Raw genomic sequence first — 25,382 nt, 5'->3', positions numbered from 1 at the left:
CTTGAGAACGGCTGAACCGATTTCGTTAATTCTTTTTTTATTATATTCCTTGAAGTACGAGGATGGTTCTTACGTAGAGAAAACGTAAATATATACCACGGGCGAAGCCGGGGTGGACTGCTAGTTTTATATACAATGCTGGTTTCTTCTTGTTATCTTACAATATTAATTCAGGAAATCGATCAGAACATATTATAAGCAATTGTATTACGGCTATCTCATAGTCATTGTCTTCATTTCAACCCACTTACAAGCAATAAAAACGTTAGTATGAAGATGCTATAATAACTAGTACATACTGGTAAAAGGCAATCGGGTAACGCTAATTACATAGCTGTATGTACTAGATTTCAGCCAGTCACTTTGGCGTAGAAACAGGGAGGTCATTTAGAGACATGGTTCAGTATGGTTCCTAAACGAACAATTCCATCTCCTAAAATTTATATGGTTAGAGATGTACATACGTAAAGCTAAAGTTTTCCGGCTACCTCTTTTGCTGTTACCTTTTCAAAGTTGTATCATAGTGTTGTGTTTAGTTTAAACTGGCGTCTGGCACGTTATTCAGCCTTACTTTCAATATTCAATGCTTGGGAATAAGATCATCAGTAGTATTGGCATATTTAGTATTGGGTCTATTAGCATTTCTTCCATTCACGAAGCTTCCTCATAAAAGCTTACAATGAACTGTCTAAACTCTAAGCGAAAGGATTATATGAGGGATTATATTGCTCGTAACGTTAGACCTAAAAAGGAGACACATACAAAGAGAAAGACAGGAGGATAAATAGGTATCTTAAATACGGCCAACACTTTATATGCTCTACTGTATTTATATTAGCAATTGTCGTTTGATACTATGAATAATGAAAAAATCGCCCAATAAACATTCATTCGACCATAGATACACGTTCTAAGCGGTATGAACTAGTACACAAGTGGTTGGAGTCATGTGAATTGGTTTGGGACAGTACTGCGAAATGCATGCGTCATGCTTGCTTGTCGTGATCGCATGCTTTGTGGATGGTCTTTTACCGTTATACTTTTAAGCTACGCTTTTAGGAGGGCTCAAAGAAAAAGGCGTGGTTGATAATAAAATGCTCCTTTAAGTAAAGATATTAGAAGGTAAGTTTTATTTACGAAGTGAGATTAACTTCTAGTTACGAATCCTTAGTTCAAGAGATTAAAAGGTAAGGTTTATTAGTGAAATAAGATTTTCTTATACATAGGTAGTTATCTCTGCATAGTTTTCAAGCATTATCAAGGTTTACGAGGACGATCACCAAAGATTATCGTGCATCATATTAGTATCATTAGGGTAAAAAATTGATAGTTTGCTGATAAATAATTTTAAATATGAAACTCTATTACGACATATTGGAGATGCAGTTATTTACGTCCACCTGACGAATCGATAAACCTCTCGAAGTCTCGACACTAAAATATAACTTTCTAATTGCGAATATTGAAACTTCACGAATGCACGTGACAACCAATTTGCAGGACCGAAGTTAAATGTATTAATATAAAGGAGTCCAATATTTGCTCTAACTGCTTTCAAATGCATCATTTTTCGTCACAATTAGCACTGTTATGGTTTATATTTGCTAATAATTCGGATTTGCTTGGCACCAGAAATCTATGCCTGAATTAGCGTTAGCTCTATTAAATATTCTATGCCTGAATGCTACATCTAAACGATATAGTAATATAGTGATATAGTATAACGATATATAACAAATTTCTGAATCTAAAAGGTGACTGTTATAGTGATCTATCAACACACAGCCCAAACCACTGGACGTATCGGGCTGGGCATGCAGGTAGTGTTAGGAGTTAGGACGTAGGCATCCGCTAAGAAAGGATTTCCCGAAATTCTTGCGGGAACGGGGATGCACGTACAAAGTCGTGGGCGGAAGCTAGTAGATTTATATAAATCGACCTACAATTTCTCTGAATAAAATACCTAATAGTTTATGTAAGTAATATTGAAGGTTTACACATACTTAAGGAAATAATATAGGTTTACAATATACCTAGTGGCAATTTAATTATTATTATTTAAAAATCCGTTTGAGAGGTTTCACGTTTGAATAGTCCGACGCGAGTAAAATTATCGTATCGATATACGTTTAACTTTTCTCTGTAGAAACGTAGCTGAAAAACATTACGTCACAAAGAAAAACTTTGCTCAAATATAAAGATCATAAATACAAAGGAATTCAGTCAATATTTTAAGAGCAATCACGAAATATTTATTGATCTATTGTAGTAGTATTATGACGTCGCTATACATCATAATTTATGTTAAACAAAATGTTTACGTTGAAATTTTTCATTTCTATGATGAAAAAGTTCATGGTGGTTGAAGAATTTAAAAATATAACAGTTTACGTATGTCTGAATGGAAAAATCAAGGAAAAACTGTTTGTTTCAATAAATCCGCGACAGGCCAAAATCAATAAGATACTTCCCGAGTTGAATGGAAAAAATTGGCAAATCAATAGCAACGGAATATACCATTACATTCATAAAAAAAACGCAAAGATATGAAGCCAATAAAATCCAATCTATAGTCATTGGCAGAAATATTGTCTAGTCATAGTTTTAACTCGTGATCGTAGAATTGTAAAACCATAAAACTTGAGCGAAATTTTGGAATCGAGCAATAAATATAACGGATATAATATAAGTCGTATCTTATACATAAATGAATAAAGTTAACGCTAGTTACTAGTTATTATTATGTGGTTTAACTGGTGAAATGCAAAAGTTTGTGAGGATGGATTTTGTTACTTGGATACATACAGCTGACCGTAAATTTATGAAATTTGTTCCAGAGACGAATTAAAGTTTTGTATTTTTTCTCATATTCCTAGCGAGGGAAGACGTGGGCTCCAGCTTGTATGAATTAACCCTTTCGTCATGAGAACTAAAATACATACATAAGAAACAATGATGTAACCATCGCGAACGTGTAGATCAAACGTAAAGGTATTTGCTTATCGAAGATAATTTATCGCTAATAAACACTATTAACGATTTTCGTCATGGACACATTGTTCCTGAAATTACTTCCTCAGTCACAATATTTGGCATTAACATCACGAATGTTATTGTTAACACCAACGTGTGATTCATTCCTGGGGTTTGTAGTTTTTCTTTTAGTTTTTTTTTCCATTTGGAAACGAGCATAGTGGAAAATATGTTACAAAATTTAAAAAACGGAAAAGATTTAGTACTGGAACTTATGGTTACTAAAATGTTGTATAAAGTAGTTTTATCGCTAGTCTCTTATTCTCTCCCTTTTTTTAATTCAATAAACTGATTCACAGCAAGATCTGAGCTATGGGCTAACGGATAAATAAATAATTACTACGTACCTTTCTCCGCCCACATAAATTAGGTATATTGTGTGATACGATTAATACATACTTACATTTTTAAGAAAGTACCTTCAAATGTTTTATATGAAAAAGAACCTTATTTATATCCTTGAATTTTATAAATAAATCCGAAAGGATTGCAAGTCGTCAGCGAAAGCTAGAATATCTAATAATAGAACTTGCTTCGCATTTATCCGCTACTGGACCTGTAATTGTATGAATAAAGTATATTTAAATGGCTACCACCAGGTTTATGATCGGTCGTATTTAAAATTTCAAATGTTTATTAGGTACGAAACAACGTGAACAAAAACCACATAGACTTATAGTCATAAACTAAAGTTACGATAACACCAATAAAAGCTAAACGTGGCTGAACTGTGAATGAGTGCCAAAAATATAAAGTAAAAAACTTCACCTAAAACGTCTTATAAGTTATAACCGATCAAAAGCTGAAGACACACAAATCACAATATACACTGTATAGACACCTGTGATAGACACATAATATGTTCAAAAACTCTATTTACCTTATAGACTACAAGCCCGCATAGGACAAAAATATGGGTCAAATGAACCACCAGGGGACATATCTAGAACGATAGCAGAGCAAAAAATAATAAGATTCATCACTATGCCGTCACTTGTAAGCTGTCCAACTGAGTGCAGATGAGAATTGAAAAGTACAGGTAGACTCGGTAAATTTTGGTCATATATTTTTGTACGGCATTCTTAACCATCGATAGATCCATTAAAAATAATAAGAAACCGCTCAGTGCCGTACAAAAATGGTGGTCCACCAAGTCGGAATTTTTATTTAATTTCCGAGAGTTACCAGGGGTAAATTTGGTCATTTGACCATGTACGGCATCTGTGTCATACTATTGCTATACTGCTTTTAATCCATTATTCCGCAACGCCGTACAAAAATCATGGGGACAAGGGGAAAAAATCGAGAGTTGTAATCCCCTCTCTTTCCCCACTCCAGGGGGTCATTTGACACAACACGAAATAAATTTATTTTTAAAGTATTTTATGCATAGATAATATTTTTTCATGTGCCGTACATTTTCGTTGGTTCAAAGGGGAAAAATCTGAAAAAGAAAAAAATCCATATAACGAAATGTTTGCTTTATATTTTTATAATAAAATATAAATATACATTTATATTAAGAAGCTCGAGGTGGTTAATTATCACCTTGGAAAGTCGGAGTCAGGTGGAATGGACTCCGTTAAATTGATGAACTAATAAAAAAGCTATGAACGAAAAGATGTGAATTATATGCAATCAGTCCATGAATACAGGTAAAGTCACAAGCAAATGCTAGTAATATATACATATTCAAAATGTACAAGTAAAGCGCTTTCAAATGATACCAAACACTGCATATTTATCTTAACTTTATTTTTTTACTCTGTATGTTTTGTCCGCTAGAGGGCGCCACATTAGATTTTGTGAAACCCCATATAGCCTTTAGCTAGCTGGTCGCTGGTTATCCAGTGAACAATTCAGACGCTTCTAATGATATGTCATTTGTCGAATTCTGATAAGTAGTTTAGAAGTTACGAGGGAATAGATGAACATACATACATGACCTGTAAACAACCATAACCCTCCTTTTGCTTTGCCGTAGTTGGGTAAAAATATGTTAATGCCGTACGTCAAATGGCCATAAAGCACCCTTAAAATTGTAGCTTTCGTCGCTTTCATCAGCCTAAAAGATGTGGTCTGCACAAAAATGTACGGCATCGTTTTTTCCTAATTTATCTATGTTAATACTATTTAAAACAACGGATAAAGTGTAGAAAACTATTATATTTCATTAATCTACGATGTTTAAACTTTAACAAAATTTCTGGTTTTGCATTTCTCTATAACTTTTTTTAGAACGGTTTCTTTTGAACGGCAATACTATACAACAATTGAATTTTACAATATCATGTTAAAAAAAAAGTTCCCGTACAGGGTCAAATGACCTTACAGCTCTTTATATCAAGAATTCGATGAAATTAAGATGATTATTGGTATACATTTAAAAGAACAATTATTTTTTGACGGCATTGCTTTTAATAGTACTTTTGAGTGCTAGATAATGTTTTGGAACCGAAGCCGTACTTAGTCAAATGACCCCCTGGAGTGGGGAAAGAGAGGGGATTGCAACTCTCGATTTTTTCCCCTTGTCCCCATGATTTTTGTACGGCGTTGCGGAATAATGGATTAAAAGCAGTATAGCAATAGTATGACACAGATGCCGTACATGGTCAAATGACCAAATTTACCCCCGGTAACTCTCGGAAATTAAATAAAAATTCCGACTTGGTGGACCACCATTTTTGTACGGCACTGAGCGGTTTCTTATTATTTTTAATGGATCTATCGATGGTTAAGAATGCCGTACAAAAATATATGACCAAAATTTACCGAGTCTACCTGTACTTTTCAATTCTCATCTGCACTCAGTTGGACAGCTTACAAGTGACGGCATAGTGATGAATCTTATTATTTTTTGCTCTGCTATCGTTCTAGATATGTCCCCTGGTGGTTCATTTGACCCATATTTTTGTCCTATGCGGGCTTGTAGTCTATTATTTATTACAGCAAAATTCCTGTTTCCAGGCAGCTACTGAGAATTTAACTAAAATTCCAATAATGCTATCGTAAGTCTCTATAAACTGGAGACATTCTAAACGTACCTGGTGCATTCAATAAGTACCTAGCCTCATCGCCAGAGGGCGCTATTGTTTCAAAATAGGTTTACCACAGTGTAGCTCATTCTTTTTTAATTATTTTTTTTTAATTTTCATTCAAATCCCTTCATTTGTTTTAATTTGACAACCTATGGAAGCGAACGTGTCGATCGGTTTTACAAAAATGGAAAAAGAGCAATATCGTTCGGTGATTCGATTCCTATTTTTGGACGGGATAGAGCGTATCGAAATCAAAGAGCGCTTGGATTCTGTGTACGGTGACTCTTTTCCATCGATGGCCACCGTCAAGAATTGGTTCAACGAGTTTTCACGTGGCCGTACGTCGGTTTTTGATGAACCACGTCCAGGTGCACCAAAACAGCTGCTACGGAGGAAAACATTAAAAAAATCCATGATCTCGTATTGACAGATCGCCGATTGAAGGTTCGGGAGCTAGCTGGGACTGTAGGCATTTCAGAAAGAACAGTGCATCATATTCTTCACGAGGAACTCGGCATGAGAAAGCTGTCGGCGCAATGGGTGCCGCATTTACTCACACCGGAAAACAAGCGCTACCGTGAGTCCACATCGGAGACGTGTTTGGCGCTGTTTAAGCGGAATCCAGGGGAGTTTTAGTCGTTTTGTGACCGTCGATGAAACCTGGAATCACTGGTACACACCAGAGACCAAGGAGCAATCAAAACAATGGATCCAGACCGGGGAACGTGCTCCAAAGAAGGCGAAAACTGTAAAATCGGCCGGAAAAGTTATGGCCACCGTTTTCTGGGATTCACAAGGAGTTGTCTACATCGATTACCTCGAGAAGGGTAAACCAATTACAGGGCTTTACTATGCCGATTTATAGGGCCGATTCGACGCCCAATTAAAGAAAAAACGACCCCATCTGGCTGAGAAAAAGGTGCTGTTTCACCACGACAACGCACCGGTTCACACGTCTGCCGTTGCCATGGCCAAATTGGTCGAATTACGCTACGAATTGCTGCCTCATTCACCGTATTCTCCAGATTTGGCCCCTGGTGACTTCTTTCTGTTTCCTAATCTGAAAAAATCCCTCGCCGGGAAAAGATATGGATCAAATGAGGAGGTCATCGCTGCCACGGAGGCCTATTTTGAAGAGTTTGAGAAAACCTATTTTTCAGACGGGTTAAAAAAGTTGGAGCATCGCTGGGCTAAGTGTATCGAACTAAAAGGAGACTATGTTGAAAAATAAATTGCCACTTTTCCAAAATTTTCGTATACTTTTTGTAGGCTAAGTATTTATTGAATCGCCCTCGTATCTATCATGCCGAAGATGATATTGAAATATTGGAGATATTTTAAGAGCTTTGTATGCTTATTTTGTTTGCAAAATACTGATTAGACTAGGTTTTTATGTACATATTTTTTTGATCTCATAAAATGATATTAATTATGTGATGTTACGACTGAAAAAGAGGTAAGTACATACTTTTTGTTGTAGTTGTTATTTCTAATCATAAAAGATATGGATTGTGTGTTATGTCGATTATTTTAAATAGAAAATATTTAGTCATGAAGATTTATAAATAAATAAAAAGACTTTTTAATTTATTTTTGAATTTTTTTTTGATTAAAAAATGGTATAACTACCCATGTAGACCACGCGACCTCATACGTCACTTTTAGATAGGCGACTACTGTAGGGTTAATTCTGTGGTTAATTCCAAATTTGATTATAAAATCTTTTCTAAATATAAAATCCGCCACCCATACTACAATATGACAAAACAAAGCAGCGGAAGAAACTAACAACACTAGCACAATCAACTGCACAACCAGGCAACCATTATCATAAATGAAGTCAATTTAAACAGCTATTTATAATAGCAGTCACGTTGCATCACTTGCATCCAACATGGTGACCGTAGCACGTGCCTTGCCAAACATCGGATGTTGTTCCGATACTGATCCTCAATGGCCGATTGTTCAAAAGAATGATACACCTACACTACACTTGCACAGGTTGTAAGTATTTAAACAACGCTGGCGTCTTTTTGAAGATTGATTTGTATTGGCAAAATATGTGAGAGGTTGAATATATCTTGGGAGTTCTGTAATGATATGACAGAATTTGGAACGGACAATTTTAATAATTATTATTTATTTAAATAACTTTCACTCCTGAGTCATGAAATTCTCCAATTTATGCAGAAGAGCTAAAGAGATATTTATCGATAGTATTCAGTGTAATGAATTTATTGTCATAGTTAGAACTCATTACATAAATGAAATGCCGATCTTTGGATTACGTTACGACTAATTCAGGTACTATGTCCATAGATTAATATTTTTTTGTACCATTTATTAGAATTCAGGAAAGAAAGCTTGTAAATTACATCTGCGAATTGGAACATCTTGTTGTTTTGACAGGTTAGAATAATGTTTGGTCAGCCCACAGGTCAGAAAAAGTTGGCTTGTGAAAAATTACGAGGTACCTAATCTATAAATTTAGGACAGCAAAAAAGGTTGAACATTTGAGATAGAAAGTGTTACACGTATATTTTTGTAGTATGTTCACTTTCGCAAACCTATTTAGAGTGTAACTAGGATAGTAACTTTTGCTTTTGCTTAATTGCTTTAGTTAGAAAGTGACTGAAGTATAACTTGATAACAAAGTTGTAACTTTGCTGCTGCTACACGCCTATCAACTTACCTTATCTTTTTTAAATATATTTTGGATTGTTTATTTCTTTTTACTTATAAATTAAGTATTTCAAAAATATTACTTACCTTATTCATTTGTTCATTGTAATGCTCTTGGTGATGAATCTTCCTAAAATTACGCGCACGGCGCATGTATAGAAATCCCCGCTGTTTGCTGTGTTTTTAATAAATATAAACATTACAAAATATACAATTAATATAAGTTATAAAAAAATAAAATAAGATCATAATAAAATATAATTGTGGATACTCTACATAATTATGCTCTACATGCATATTAATTTCATATTTGTAGGTACACACCTTAGGTACACACGTTTTTATGATCATTATATAACATAGTACTCAATATTTAGTAGGTAGTTAATTATACATAAACACTTCATTAACTTGCCTTACATTAAACAGTAAGCCAAAATAAGTGTAAAAGTAGTAATTCCACTGATTATATAATAACTGGTTTATTTACCAAATTAATTAAGACATGACCGGTTCATACTCAAACGTTTAATGTACGGCAACCTTAATGGTGTCACGTTTATTAGTTATTACCCGACTGCAAGAAAAGCGGTTATGATTTTCTAGTGTACCGTGAAATATGCCAACATTGCCCACAAGGGTATCTTTGCCCGAAGATTAATTTATAATAAAATTTTTAAATTGCAAAAATGTGATGCGGGCTTGATATCCGTTTACTTAATTATTAATTCATAACTCAAGCCCACACTGGTGCCAAAAATATAGTAGGTAAATCTAGTCGATTTTCATATACCTTTCGTAATTAGTGAAACACCGACTTCGATTGATAAATAATTCTCATAGAAATAATTTATTATTTGAATTTTTTAGCACTTTTATATAAGTAGTTAGGACACAATTGACCTTTTTTCGCAGGTAAGTCGCTATAAATGTGCCATACACGAAAAGACAATAGATATTCAAGGTCGATCATGAATGTCGTAATACCAACCCTGCGAATGTAAAGGCACGTGGGACGGTGTAACGTGACAAACATACATTAGGTAGGTACCTATTATACAGGGTGTCCCGCTGTTGGTATACTAAGCTCAAAGGCGGTTATAGTTTTGCATACGCTGAGTACGTAACAAATACTTATAAAATTCCAGACGCATTTTTTTTCAAATAGATGAATTCTTAAAACTCTATGTGTACACCCATAAGGGGCTGTCCATTAATCACGTGAGGCTCAAAAGGGGGGGAGGGGGTGCATCAAAAAATCACGAAATATCACCAGGGGGAGGGGGGGTAAAGTAATATATCACGTGTATTTATTTTTTCGGCAAGCGCGCGATACTCAACCGAAAAGCGGCGTTACATATTATGTACATATTTATTTTTAGTCAAACGCGTACAACTTTTTCGCATTTCTTTCATTATTTTTATGTCATTCAAAAACAAACTGCAATCTTTCTGTCTACCTCTGAACGTTTATTATAGTAGCCTTTAATTTTCTGTAATAAAATTAGATGATACTTATACAAGTATTTTTTTATAAATAAAAAATAGATTCTTTGCAGGTACGAAAAAATACACGTGATAAAGGGGGGAGGGGGAAGGGGTAGTCTTAAACCTCACCACGTATCACCAAGGGGGAGGGGGGGTCAAAAAATGCCAAAAAAAACATCACGTGATTAATGGACGGCCCCTAACAAGCAACCCGCCCAACTTTGCCACTAGCACGTGAGCTATCGTTTAAGATTATGTTTTCATAGACAAAATGCTCACATTAGAGAAGCGGTATATGCCGGCTGCGCGAAGCTAGAGAAGAAACATGGATTTTCAGGAAAAATTTAGCAAAAAATTTTTGACGTAATTTTGTTGTTTAAGTATTTTTTAAGTGATCAGTGTATGCAAAACTACAAGTCCCTTCGCGCTTAGTATACCAATAGTGGGACACCCTGTATATTTCGGAAATACACGTGAATGTCGACAGAGATGCCGAAAACAGAAGAAAAGGGCACATGATAATTAATTGTCAAATTTCACTATTTGAGAGACTATTTTGTTTTATTTTATTGAACTGTGCCTACGTGCATGGAAAGCTGAAATAGGTACTTACTAACTTTTTTGATCAAAAGCTATCAAAATAATTTAAATATTACTTAAAAACATTACAAAGTGAGCTTTTACATTCAAATAATTGTGAATAATCAAGAGAAATAATCTGATATAGACACACACACACACATAAAATACATATACATACTTACACCAATTTATAAGTAAGAATTAGGTAATCTTATCCACAATACGACAATTATTTTCGCACTATCGAGTTTTCTAACATAGTCCAAATCCTTATTTGATCTTGAATTTTCAATATCTAGGTATCCCTAAGATGGGATATGGATATAGTCATCACTCATCACCAATGACACAGTGAGGTCATTGCTCCTTAGCATAGTAATCTACACCATACAAGCTTTAATTGCAAATAGATTTCTATGTAAATGACATTTGAGATGTGCTAATATACAATGTAAACAGATTCGGGTGTTATTAAATACATAACACGATAGGTGTGACTTAGAAACTTGTTTCTAATTAATTGGCAAACGTTTACATAATTGATTTGCGTCTCGTATCGTATAGGTATTTGTATTGTGACTGGTTTTATTTAATTTGCGTAATCTCGAAAAAAGGATAAATAGGTACTTACTTATCAACTGTTATTTTAGTAGTAACCTTCATGTATCGTTTTTTTCGTCTCTTTTTCAAACTTACATCAATAAGTTTCCAATGAATGCTTATGCTCTCTCCGTTGTCCGTTAGGTTGTGATATTTTTCCATCATGGAAATATTGGAACACTTTTTCCAAAAATCGACATTTATTATTACCAATTGCTTTTTTTTCACGTTCACAAGGTGTATTAAAAATTTCTTTGAAATCTAAACAATGATAAGTTATCAATAGAATAAATCGATAGGAATGAATAATTTATGGTGCCAAATAGATTAGCACAGATAAAACAAACATCAAAGATAACTAAACGACTGTTGCAATGCAAATATTATGTTAATAATGCATATGAAAAAAAATATCGTTTAAAATATAGATAACTAGCGGTCCGCCCCGGCTTCGCCCGTGGTAGGTACATATTTACGTTTTCTCTACATAAAAACCATCCTCGTACTTCAAGGAATATAATAAAAAAAGAATTATCGAAATCGGTTCAGCCGTTCTCGAGTTATGCGCTTACCAACACATTTTGCGATTCATTTTTATATATAAGATTTATTAATTTTGATAAGATAGAAAGTTATAATGTGATTCAGAAAATTGTGCAATTTTTAATGGCAATAAAGTTAGTTTTATTTCACAAATACCTACCTATATCTTTTCAATTTTTATTTTATCTGTGCTGCGAAAAACTGTTATTGTTTACGGCCGCGGCATGTTGTTATTTTATTATATAAAATAATTGAGATACTTTCCATACGTTCATTACGATTCAAGGATAAACGTTAAAAATAGCTTGTTGGATAATGGACAATATGATAAAATATGTTAAATGCATTTTATAGGTACTTGTTAATTTTATTGTTCTAAGTAGTCAGTACCTATATGTTTTTATAACGAGATGTATATTATACTAGAGGTCCGCCCCGGCTTCGCCCGTGGTACATATTTCGCAATAAAAGGTAGCCTATGTCCTTTCTCGGGTATCAAAATATCTCCATACCAAATTTCATGCAAATTGGTTCAGTAGTTAAGGCGTGATTGAGTAACAGACAGACAGACAGAGTTACTTTCGCATTTATAATATTACATAGTATGTATTATTATATGTATTATGGATTCGGTTTGAATAATGTTATCATTAATTAAGCGTCTTGTAAAATGCTTTTAAAGACATTACCTATTTGTTTTTAAATTCTTTGTATCACCGCTGATGAATACTGTAGGATAATACGTGGGTAATAATTAGGTGTATCTTTAACCTAAGATAAGATGATTATTGGAAAATAAAACCAGAAACCTTCGCTACAACATTATATTTTAGATTATAAAAATACAACACATTTTATTCTCTCACTACAGATAATAGAGAACTAAATTATCACAGACAACATTTATTATTAAAATAAGGAATTATGCATTTACATAATGTGCCCCAATATAGTGCAAATTAATAGACATTTGTTATAAATTACCTATTAATATTAATAAATACATACTGCTGCTAAATAAATGTGCTGCTACGTGCTAGAACAATATTTTAGAAAAATCTATGACTGGAGAGTAGTCAATATAGTTTTCCCGCCAAAAAAGTAATAGGTAAGTAAAACTAATAAATCTTCTTAAAATGTGCTTCTCTTCTTCTGTTCATTAATAACATAAAATTACTAACCGACACATAATAATTAGCTTAGTAGAAAATAATAGTAACAAATAACAACACTTTTCTAATTAACTAGCTAAATAGGTACCTACTTAAACAAGAAATATTCCATCATGTGTCCATATTTCTCACAATTCAATCGAACTAAATTATCCAAGCGATAATTATCGTACAGCTTTTCTGAAGATAACTTACGTACCTATACACTTTGCTTTTCCAAGAATCAATAATCCTAAATATCTATTTAATAATATAATCCTTTGGATTTAGATATGATATACCAATAAACAATTATTTATCACTATGCATGAATAATTTTTCTAAATATACAAATGATAAAATACATTTAAAAAACCAGAGATATTAAAATGTTAAAGATACATTACATTGTAAAAACTACATAAAAGAAGACAATATTATCTACAGATATAAGAAAACAATCCATTTTTATGGACATCAACATTCATTTTATAATCTTCGTTCAATAAAACAATGCATTCTTCTACACAATAAACTATGACTAGGCTCATCAATATTTACATACAAATACGACCTAGTTTCCATATCGTCGCACAACTCACCGCCTAGAAATAGGTAATCTAGAAATATGAGCGTGTTCCGATACATTATGATATCGAGACCGCAATCGGTGGGATAATTCCTTCACTTCAAAACACTTCAACATTCGTCGTATTCAGGCAGAACTGGGAGGCATTGACGCCGCTGCCGGCGCCGCCGGTGCACTAGCCGGCTATTCTTCCGCATGTCCGTGTTACTGCACTCCTTATCTTCAGGTAGCGGAGACAGGTTACGTTTAGGACGCCGCGGCAGCACACATTCCGTTGCAAAACTATTGAACTCTTTGCTCCTAAGCATATCCACGTCGTGGTACGCGGGAAGCATCGGGAAAGCGAATTTCACTAGCATTCTGACAAGCGTACAGTATGGCGTCGAACAACAGACTGTCTCCCGCGATAGTTGAACGCAGTTAGCGATACGTGTAATTTATTTTTAGATAAGCCTGCAACTACAAACATTTGTATACAATGTTGTAGAGCAAACTGATGCAGGGGCTTTTCTAGATGTGTCCAGGAATTGTTTGTTTTTTTATAGAAATGTCAAGCTTACAAAAAAGAGACTTACCCAGGCGGAGACGAGGTTAGCGACAGGTTAGAACTAAAGTATAATGAAGTAAGCACTAGACGTTAACATTATACTATATCTATAGGTAGAAAATCACTATTCTTATTTTTATTCCAAAAAAATTAAATGATCGCTAATTATCTTAGATCATTAAGTAATGATCTAAGCTAATTATAGTTACTCAGGAATTTTCATTTCTGCCATTGCTATAATGTATAACTACTACATAATATAGTAAACAGGGATATTTGCCAAATGCGTTCTTCGTCTTATTAACATGAAGGTTACACGCATTTTTGTAACAACTAATATTTAATTGCACGCAAATCTGTTGGCTACCAACTAATTATTAATTAACCTATGAATAATTTGAATATGCCTTCGTGTAGGTATATAGGTAGTAAAATAATAAAAAAAATTGCCTACTTGAATACATTTACAAGCTATCAACAAGAAAGATTAGAATAAAGCGCTAAATGGCAATCTTATTGTAAGAGACTTCTGTTTACGCTGATTTATTTATTTATTTATTTATTACACTTTATTGTAATACAATCACTTAATAATAGGAAACAATAAGAAGAAAATATGGTACAAGAAAGATGTAGGACAATCGACGGCCTTATCACTAAGCAGTGATCTCTGCCAGGCAACCAAGCGGTAAAAAAGCGAAATATTTAGTACCTAAATAAAATTTTGGAACTAAAATTAGAATTTAAATATAAACATGAAAATAAAAAAGTATGATACTTACAAAAAAAGTACATTATATTATGCACATAAATAACTATACATACATGTATAATAACTATACTATAAATAACCTTACATAATATATATACATAATAGAAAAATAAATAAATAATTAATGATAATACATACATAAAACTACATAAAGTATATAAAATATATTCTATAATACTAATAAATGTAAATACATATAATAAATATACTATTCCGAATTAAAGGCTGATAAAAAGAAATGTTTCCGAACAAGGTTTTTAAATGAGGGTAAAGAGGGAGCAAGTCTTATCTTGAGTGGTAAGGAGTTCCATAGTTTAACAGCAGTGGCAGTAAAAGAATTACCAAAGAAGTTTGTGTGTCGAGATGGGGTACACAAAATAAGTCTGATGTTACTTGCGGCAAAAAAGTATTCATTTCAATAAAAACAATATTCCTCTTTTATACCCGGCGCGGCCTAAGATGATCCCTATGACAGTTCGTCTTACTGTCAACTTGGGATATAATTCATAACAAGACGATTATATTAAAAACACTTACGTAAATCAATGACATGTTTACGAATAAAGGTTGTTTCGTTTTACAGACATAAATTTTAGGTAGAGCTTTTGTAGAGCCACAGAATAATAACTATAGTACAGAAGCGTAGAGCGTTGAACAACAGAAATAATATTCATTTCATTTACGGTACACTTATATTTCAGAATAGAACCACTAGAACTGTACACGAGCATCTACCTATTAGAAATTACATTCGTTTTTCAACAACTATTGAAAACTAGGATCATTTTTTTGTTTTATATCACTGTAATAAAATTAAAATAATAATAGTTTAAAAAAACTAAAAAACACGCTTTTTATATAAAACCGAACTAAAAAATAGAAAATTTTATCAAATTAGTGTATTGTCATCGGTCCTCAATAAATCTACAAAGTTTGAACGAAATCTGACCGTTTATTGTGGGTCAAAATCGCGCCCAAAGAAGTCGGTTACAAACATACAGGTGAAGCTAATATAAAGCGTGTAAATAAGCCTACACAATAACAAAATCTTCGCTCATTCGCTCAAAAACAAAAATTCTATAGAAACTACTTACTGTATCGATTCGATTCAAATGAATCGCGAAGCACAGACAGCACGCCTTCGTATTGACTGCCAAAGATAGATTATAATGGTTTGTTCTGGAATAAAGCCAGTACCTTTCACTAAATTGGCCAATTTTTAATTTAAACTAGGATTTCTTTCATCGTTTTTTTTCTCTATCCTTATTGTGGGAAATAATAGTAGAATCCATAGACTATAATGTTCTAAGATCTAGATTAAACTTTAAAGATCCGACCTATTAATAGATTATTCCAAAACTTAGTTCCAAAAGTAGAAACAGGTAATGTAAACGATAATAAGAGTTAAAACCAAAATATATTTTTTGAATATTTCAGTAAATAATTATTCCTTTATAAAATATATTTAATAAGTTTTATGTTCAGAAAAACAGTTTGCAAAATAGGAATATTTTTGTACATTTTAAAATATTTTTGGCAACATGAGATATCCCTACAAACCAAAATATGTATTCACTTTATGTACACTATAGTACCTTGAGTGTATTAGTCTATGATAGTACTATGTTTTGTCTGTTCTACTATAATAATGATTCAACGTGTTTTGGCACGCAACTAGTGGCTTCTAATGAAATAACATCCAAATACGGAACGATTCCACTGATGAGGTTTTCTTAGAAATTTTTCGGAGAAGAAAAGCTGAAAGTAAAACAAACGACACAGTTTTCCTTGAGTGTGTACTTATAATACTCAGTAAAAACTAAAAATGCAGTATTTTTGTGATAGGTAATAAAACATGAGGACACTACTATTCATCATGATCAAATTGTGATAAACTACTTACAGAAATCAAGAGAAAAGACAAATACGGAGTTGTCTATTGTCTAATTTAAAACGAAATGTTAACCATAGCAGCCCGTACGCAATCTAGGGCTGTTTTATTAATTATAATTATAAATTAATTATAAATTAATATTAATTATAAATCTTTGATATGACCAAAGTTACGCGCATAACTATTTAAATTCTAAATGAATGATGAACTGTAAGGATGAACTAAGACAATATAAATGACTCACTCGTTTTAAAGTGGTTACATATTGAGTTAGAGTTACATCAGTGGACAAAAGTATGGTTGTCATAAACTTTATGAAACACCAGCACATTGTAAATTTAATTTTATGATTGTTCTTGAAATATTACATCATGTACCTATATAAGAATTATCTTAACTATGTCTCATTGTTAATTTAACATAATTTAGTGAGATAACGAGAAAACTTTTTTTATTTATACATAGGTACAAAATACGTTATAATAATATGTATTCCACGTATGTATCTACTATTATCTACTCCATTATGATATGTATTTGAAATATAAAGAGGATTGTTTTATTATATATCTAAGAAGCCACACATTATTTAATAAGTAGTTATTTCGTCATACGCCCTAACTGCTCCTTTGCCGACTATGACATAAAAAAATCTTGGTTGGGCACGTCTTAGAATTATTAATAGATTAGATTAGAATGATACAAACATGGCAATATTATATTCCTTTTACGTATGAATGAATGAATGAAAACTCTTTATTGTATACGTACACGTTGTGTATGCAATACAAACAGGAAAAAGACATACATATACAGAAGAGAGACATAAACAAATGGCGGCTTTGGTAGCCATCTCTTCCAGGCAACCAAACACAAGATAGGTAAAAAACATAAAATCATGACGTAGTTTGGTAGGTAGGTAAATAATTTTTGACAATTATTCATACACACGAGGTTGAAATGTATAGATTTTATCAAGTGTAAAGAGTTTGAAGGTCCACGATCGCTTTATGAATTCGTTTCAATAATTAAGAAGGAGTCATTTTTATTTGCTAGTGTGTTCACTCATTGTAACTAAATAAAACTGGTTTAAACAGATAATGTACAATCATTAACTGATTTTTTCCGCTTATGATGATTGGTACTTGTTATCCTCGAATGATCAGCCAATAGAAAGATCATACTCGTAAATAGCTGACTGGAATGAATATTAGAAAAAATATTTTTTAAATATGCTGTTTCCAAAATGATAAAAAAGATGATAATAAATAATAATATATCAACGACTTCTAATGATTGCTAATAATATTCCGGTGATGATAATATTCCGTAACTATTGCAGATATAAAAAAAAAACTATCGAAAGTGACCTAATGAGTAAAATGACAATAATAACTTTTTATAGTAAAGAACTTTTGGTATCAGGTGGAATAATCGCCTGCGCACACGTAACGATTACACCCAGTATATTTTGTGCCGTGAATAAATGCAATTGTTTGGACGGTGCACTAACCTCGTTGCCCTAGTCCATTTTCATTCGGCCGAATCAAATGTCACTAGGTCATGTCACATTTGTGGCACAGCCCTATTCATATATATCACTCGCCAAATCGGTCATTCACTGATTTGGCAAGGTACGATTTACTTCCGTGGAATTTATGCCAAATTGTCCAATAGATCATTATTATAATATCACACGCAATTAAATTATTATGGCGTTGATCATACATCTCAAGCCTAAATACCTACCCCGAATGTTCTTGTAATATTTTAATGAAGTCGGATAATTAAGATTAATAGAGCTAATAAGATTCAAAACAATTAATAAAAAAGCGTTTCTACTCATTGCAAAACAAAAAATTGAATAATACATATTGGAGTGTTTTACGAGGCATGTCTTTATAATCCGAAATTTAGAATCCCTTTTTTATCATAGAACCTGAAGAATATAATATTGAAACAGAAGTGAAGATGTCAAACCAAGATAAGTGAATGTGATAAAAGCAATTTATACGGACTATATCAAGAACCTTCAGAACAGCATATTTTCATCCCATAATATTATGTATTATTTCCCAGCCTATAGGTACAACTGGTCTTCAACTGGTAGTATATAGTACTTTAAGAATTACAAGAAAACTTATAGATTTAGAATCGATAATTAGGTATATTTTGATGTCTTAAAATATATTTTTTGGGTGTGAGTTTTAAATAACAATTTTTTTATTTACTGTTCTATACAATTTAACGGAAGGTAGGCATTAGAATATACACAATTATAAGCAAAAAACAGTACAATAGTGTTTTTGGCGGCCCTATCACTTATAGTCTAAGATCCCACTGCAGGATCAGTGCGTTCATCGGTTTTTTGCTGAAAACCGAATTTTTATGTATATTTATAATTAGGAGAATATATATCGACTAGGTTGCCAGTCAAAATTTGGCCGCAAGCATGTTTAATTAAAATTTTTCTAATCGATTTTTGGGAAAAAAATTCGTTCACTTGTTTTTTGAATAAAATGTAGTCTACATCACGTCAAATGATATAAAAATTCTAAAAAATCACGGTTGCCGCTTTTCACCTGGCCGCAACATCTTGGCAGCCTGGTGCAAACAGGTATGATTTCGATTCATTTTTACGTTCATAACGCACATTTATGAATCATATATCAAATTAAAGCTAATTTTTTTCTATTTATTATCATATATGGTTGCCTAATTAAATCCCGCCGCAAATAAGGGTTACTGGCTTTTAAAAATTATAAATATAGGATTAGTGCGTTCATCGTTTTTTGCTGAAAACCGAATTTTTATGTATATTTATAATTAGGAGAATATATATCGAGTAGGTTGACAGTCAAAATTTGGCCGCAAGCATGTTTAATTAAAATTTTTCTAATCGGTTTTTGGAAAAAAAATTCGTTCACTTGTTTTTTGAAAATAATGTAGTCTACATCACGTCAAATGATATAAAAATTCTAAAAAATCACGGTTGCCGCTTTTCACCTGGCCGCAACATCTTGGCAGCCTGGTGCAAACAGGTATGATTTCGATTCATTTTTACGTTCATAACGCACATTTATGAATCATATATCAAATTAAAACTAATTTTTTTCTATTTATTATCATATATGGTTGCCTAATTAAATCCGGCCGCAAATAAGGGTTGCCGGCTGTTAAAGATGTTGAATATTTAAGGTTGAGTGTAAACATGCTTGCAGCCAAATTTTGACTGGCAACCTAGTTGATATATATTCTCCTAATTATAAATACATATAGTTACATAAAAATTCGGTTTTCAGCAAAAAAACCGATGAACACACTAATCTTATATTTATAATTTTTATAAGCCAGCAACCCTTATTTGCGGCCGGATTTAATAAGGCAACCATATATGATAATAAATAGAGAAAAATTAGCTTTAATTTGATATATGATTCATAAATGTGCGTTATGAACGTAAAAATAAATCGAAATCATACCTGTTTGCACCAGGCTGCCAAGATGTTGCGGCCAGGTGAAAAGCGGCAACCGTGATTTTTTAGAATTTTTATATCATTTGACGTGATGTAGACTACATTTTATTCAAAAAACAAGTGAACGAATTTTTTTCCCAAAAATCGATTAGAAAAATTTTAATTAAACATGCTTGCGGCCAAATTTTGACTGGCAACCTAGTCGATATATATTCTCCTAATTATATATATACATAAAAATTCGGTTTTCAGCAAAAAACAGATGAACGTACTGATCCTGCAGCCGGATCTCGTACTATTAGTAGTTATCTATTCCAGGCATCTAGTGCAGAAGGCAATAAGCTCAATGAAGTTTTTAAAAAGGTAGGTCGAGAGAAAAAAATCATAACAGTTCGAACCTTGTTCGAACTATGAATGACTAGAATATAAGCCAGAATAGTGCTAGAATGTGGCTAGAAGAACACCTGTGAAGAACACGATCACTAACGCCCCCTATCGAAAGTTACAGGAGTAACGTGACAAATAACCAAATAAAAAAAATCATAAAAAACACATTAATTCATTATTAAAATCAGCCAAAGCCAGAACAATATTTTCAAAGTTATAATAATATTAAAAATAACGATCGAATTTCACCTAAAAGGTAATTTACAGAAGAACATCACTATTCGATACTTCAATGTCAAATTGACATGACTATGACAATTGACAAGCTGCATGAAAATGGCGTCCTATTCTGTGCTTCTGTTCTAGTGTGACGCTATCATTTTATTTGAGAATATGTATTTGAGTTTCTAAAGATTTTGTATTTAGCACAACATTAATATCATTTTCACTAGGTAATTTTTTACAGAAATCTTACATATATTTGTATTGTATATTGTTTTAGAGGCAATTTCGCTGTCATAACATATTTTATGACCTCCCTTTTGCAACCGTTCTTGTCCTATTCTATTCCAGTGTAAAAGAATCGAGATATTATCATTACTTTAAAGCAGTTAATATTCTCGCCTTACTGTAAATTTGTATCAAAAAAGAGAAATTCGTGTTCTAACAAATCTCTCATAGCGACTGGCGACATGTTTTTACTTCAGACTACTGGAATAACCCTTTTTGTTTCATTGATAATAATTTCTTATCTTAGCTCCGTTATAATTAAGCCTAGATTGCGAGTGATATTTGCCAAAGCATTTGCCAATTATCTGGTTATTGTCTGTTAGACAGTAGACTGTTCCAAAGTTGAGATGGAATTTCCTTTCCAATTAAATAACGATTCTAAAGTTAATGTTAGTGAAACTGAAGCTAAAATGTTTCTTTTCAGTGTGTAATGTGTTATGGCAACACCCAGCAGTTATAAACAAAACGCATCAATGTCGATGCCAAGTCCACAAAACAACCCGCGTTTGTATTCCTTTATTTTTAATAAATATACAATATTTAAAACTATAGATAGATATTACTAGAATGCCAAATTGCAAAAGCATAGAATTTATTTTGAGTTGTATAGATTGTTGTTAGATACTAACATAGTTAACATGCAAAGTACAAAACCTGACCAAAGGCTTGTATGGTAAAGTACTTCAATCATCCATAAAATATGTATATGCATTGTGTAGTGTTATGTATGTATCTATATATTTAAAAATGAAACCTGTTTTCCTTGGTCATGGCATCACGCCTGAACGGGTGGACCGAATTCGATAATTATTTCTAATTTTTTATATTCCTTGAAGTACGAGGATGGTTCTTATGTAGAGAAAAAGTAAATATGTACCACGGGCGAAGCCGGGGCGGACATTTTAAATATTGTCGTATGTTATTTTCAACTTAATTATATAAGGGACAAAAAGTTGTTGTTATTTGTATGTAAAAACTTGACTGAAATATTTATCGGGGCAGAATTTTTTGTAATATCTTCATCAACAATGAAGATATTACAAAAATGTACAGTATGTGAAAGATGATGAAGTAATTTTTTTAATCGGTCCAGAAGTTCCTGAGATTAGTCAAACGTACCTACTCAAATTTATATTATTAGTAAAAAGGAACAATTTGGCGAATAAAACATATTAATTGTAAAATACTCATATTAGACTACAAGCCCGCATAGGACAAAAATATGGGTCAAATGAACCAGCAGGGGACATATCTAGAACGATAGCTGAGCAAAAAATAATAAGATTCATCACTATGCCGTCACTTGTAAGCTGTCCAACTGAGTGCAGATGAGAATTGAAAAGTACAGGTAGACTCGGTAAATTTTGGTCATATATTTTTGTACGGCATTCTTAACCATCGATAGATCCATTAAAAATAATAAGAAACCGCTCAGTGCCGTACAAAAATGTTGGTCCACCAAGTCGGAATTTTAATTTAATTTCCGAGAGTTACCGGGGGTAAATTTGGTCATTTGACCATGTACGGCATCTGTGTCATACTATTGCTATACTGCTTTTAATCCATTATTCCGCAACGCCGTACAAAAATCATGGGGACAAGGGGAAAAAATCGAGAGTTATAATCCCCTCTCTTTCCCCACTCCAGGGGGTCATTTGACACAACACGAAATAAATTTATTTTTAAAGTATTTTATGCATAGATAATATTTTTTCATGTGCCGTACATTTTCGTTGGTTCAAAGGGGAAAAATCTGAAAAAGAAAAAAATCCATATAACGAGATGTTTGCTTTATATTTTTATAATAAAATATAAATATACATTAATATTAAGAAGCTCGAGGTGGTTAATTATCACCTTGGAAAGTCGGAGTCAGGTGGAATGGACTCCGTTAAATTGATGAACTAATAAAAAAGCTATGAACGAAAAGATGTGAATTATATGCAATCAGTCCATGAATACAGGTAAAGTCACAAGCAAATGCTAGTAATATATACATATTCAAAATGTACAAGTAAAGCGCTTTCAAATGATACCAAATACTGCATATTTATCTTAACTTTATTTTTTTACTCTGTATGTTTTGTCCACTAGAGGGCGCCACATTAGATTTTGTGAAACCCCATATGGCCTTTAGCTAGATGGTCGCTGGTTATCCAGTGAACAATTCAGACGCTTCTAATGATATGTCATTTGTCGAATTCTGATATGTAGTTTAGAAGTTACGAGGGAATAGATGAACATACATACATGACCTGTAAACAACCATAACCCTCCTTTTGCTTTGCCGTAGTTGGGTAAAAATATGTTAATGCCGTACTGTATCAAGTGGCCATAAAGCACCCTTAAAATTGTAGCTTTCGTCGCTTTCATCAGCCTAAAAGATGTGGTCTGCACAAAAATGTACGGCATCGTTTTTTCCTAATTTGTCTATGTTAATACTATTTAAAACAACGGATAAAGTGTAGAAAACTATTATATTTCATTAATCTACGATGTTTAAACTTTAACAAAATTTCTGGTTTTGCATTTCTCTATAACTTTTTTTAGAACGGTTTCTTTTGAACGGCAATACTATACAACAATTGAATTTTACAATATCATGTTAAAAAAAAAGTTCCCGTACAGGGTCAAATGACCTTACAGCTCTTTATATCAATAATTCGATGAAATTAAGATGATTATTGGTATACATTTAAAAGAACAATTATTTTTTGACGGCATTGCTTTTAATAGTACTTTTGAGTGCTAGATAATGTTTTGGAACCGAAGCCGTACTTAGTCAAATGACCCCGTGGAGTGGGGAAAGAGAGGGGATTGCAACTCTCGATTTTTTCCCCTTGTCCCCATGATTTTTGTACGGCGTTGCGGAATAATGGATTAAAAGCAGTATAGCAATAGTATGACACAGATGCCGTACATGGTCAAATGACCAAATTTACCCCCGGTAACTCTCGGAAATTAAATTAAAATTCCGACTTGGTGGACCAACATTTTTGTACGGCACTGAGCGGTTTCTTATTATTTTTAATGGATCTATCGATGGTTAAGAATGCCGTACAAAAATATATGACCAAAATTTACCGAGTCTACCTGTACTTTTCAATTCTCATCTGCACTCAGTTGGACAGCTTACAAGTGACGGCATAGTGATGAATCTTATTATTTTTTGCTCAGCTATCGTTCTAGATATGTCCCCTGCTGGTTCATTTGACCCATATTTTTGTCCTATGCGGGCTTGTAGTCTATATTACACAAGTTTGTATCAAAAACCTGAAAGCATAATTATGACTTTTTAACTATTTTAAAATCCTCATAATAAGCTCATTTAATTTTACTTTACAAAATATTGCTCAAAAATGATAGTATCATTTCAATCCTAAAGTTGATAATATTATTTATGCTAAAAATACACAAAAAAACATTTTATTTTATTAGCTGTTCATAGGACCACTTTTTTAATGGTTTGTTTCACATTTTTTAATTCCAAAGTTCATTCACTGTTGAATACTCATAAAATAGTTAAGGCACACATAGATTGAATGTGATATCATATTTTATGGATGCAACCTTAATGCTGGTATCTAACTCTTACATATCCTGAGAAGCATGACGCATTCTCTCTGCTTTCATTTCGGAACGATTGTGCATCTGTAACCGAATCTTTCTTTTTTATTCTTTACGCATAGACTTATTCTTTTATGTTGGTTTTGTTACATGTTATGTTATGTTGAAACAGACTACATGATTGCGGGGGCCCCAATGAGTTTCGGTATGATGAAAGGTAATGCCACAATGTGATTTATTTATTTTATTCAAAATTTGTCACTCACACTTTGGATTCTAGGTGACTTTGGGGATTTTTTTTATGTACCTACCTATTTTTTATAATAAACAATTATCACATTTCCGTTTTCCGATCATATCTCGCAATCACTGTTGTTCTAGCCTACTAAAATATTTTCGCTACCTCACCACCGCACTAATTCGTTGAGATTGAAATGCATACGTTTTATTATTTTGCCGCGCCCGTTCCCGTCCTGTCCCTTACGCTTTTTGTTTTTTCTTTCATTGTATTGCCGCGCTGCTT

At 32.8% G+C, this 25,382-nt stretch overlaps 1 protein-coding gene and 1 long non-coding RNA gene across 7 annotated transcripts in view; one reads left to right on the top strand and one right to left on the bottom strand.

Moving 5' to 3' along the window:
* The window catches only part of Bap111 (Brahma associated protein 111kD), a 49,063-nt gene that overhangs the window by 13,327 nt on the left and 10,354 nt on the right, over window positions 1-25,382 (top strand). For 4 of the 6 annotated variants that reach the window (XM_089711451.1, XM_089711453.1, XM_089711448.1 and 1 more), the window contains exons 1-3: window positions 21,077-21,234; window positions 21,717-21,796; window positions 25,032-25,076. In XM_089711451.1, coding sequence (XP_089567577.1) covers window positions 21,730-21,796; window positions 25,032-25,076 — 112 coding nt within the window. In that variant the 5' untranslated portion in view covers window positions 21,077-21,234; window positions 21,717-21,729. Of the gene's footprint in view, window positions 1-21,076; window positions 21,235-21,716; window positions 21,797-25,031; window positions 25,077-25,382 lie in introns of those variants that run through there. The other 2 variants (XM_089711449.1, XM_089711452.1) reach the window with 2 other exon arrangements.
* The window catches only part of LOC149477013 (uncharacterized), a 52,983-nt gene that overhangs the window by 18,801 nt on the left and 8,800 nt on the right, over window positions 1-25,382 (bottom strand). The gene's annotated exons all lie outside the window — the stretch shown is intronic.

This window comes from Colias philodice, chromosome 26, assembly GCF_061535455.1.
Source record: "Colias philodice isolate Cphi_HAF_F1 chromosome 26, ilColPhil1 Martin Lab GWU primary, whole genome shotgun sequence".
NCBI lineage: Eukaryota > Metazoa > Arthropoda > Insecta > Lepidoptera > Pieridae > Colias > Colias philodice.
This window is presented reverse-complemented; position numbering and strand designations above follow the sequence as displayed.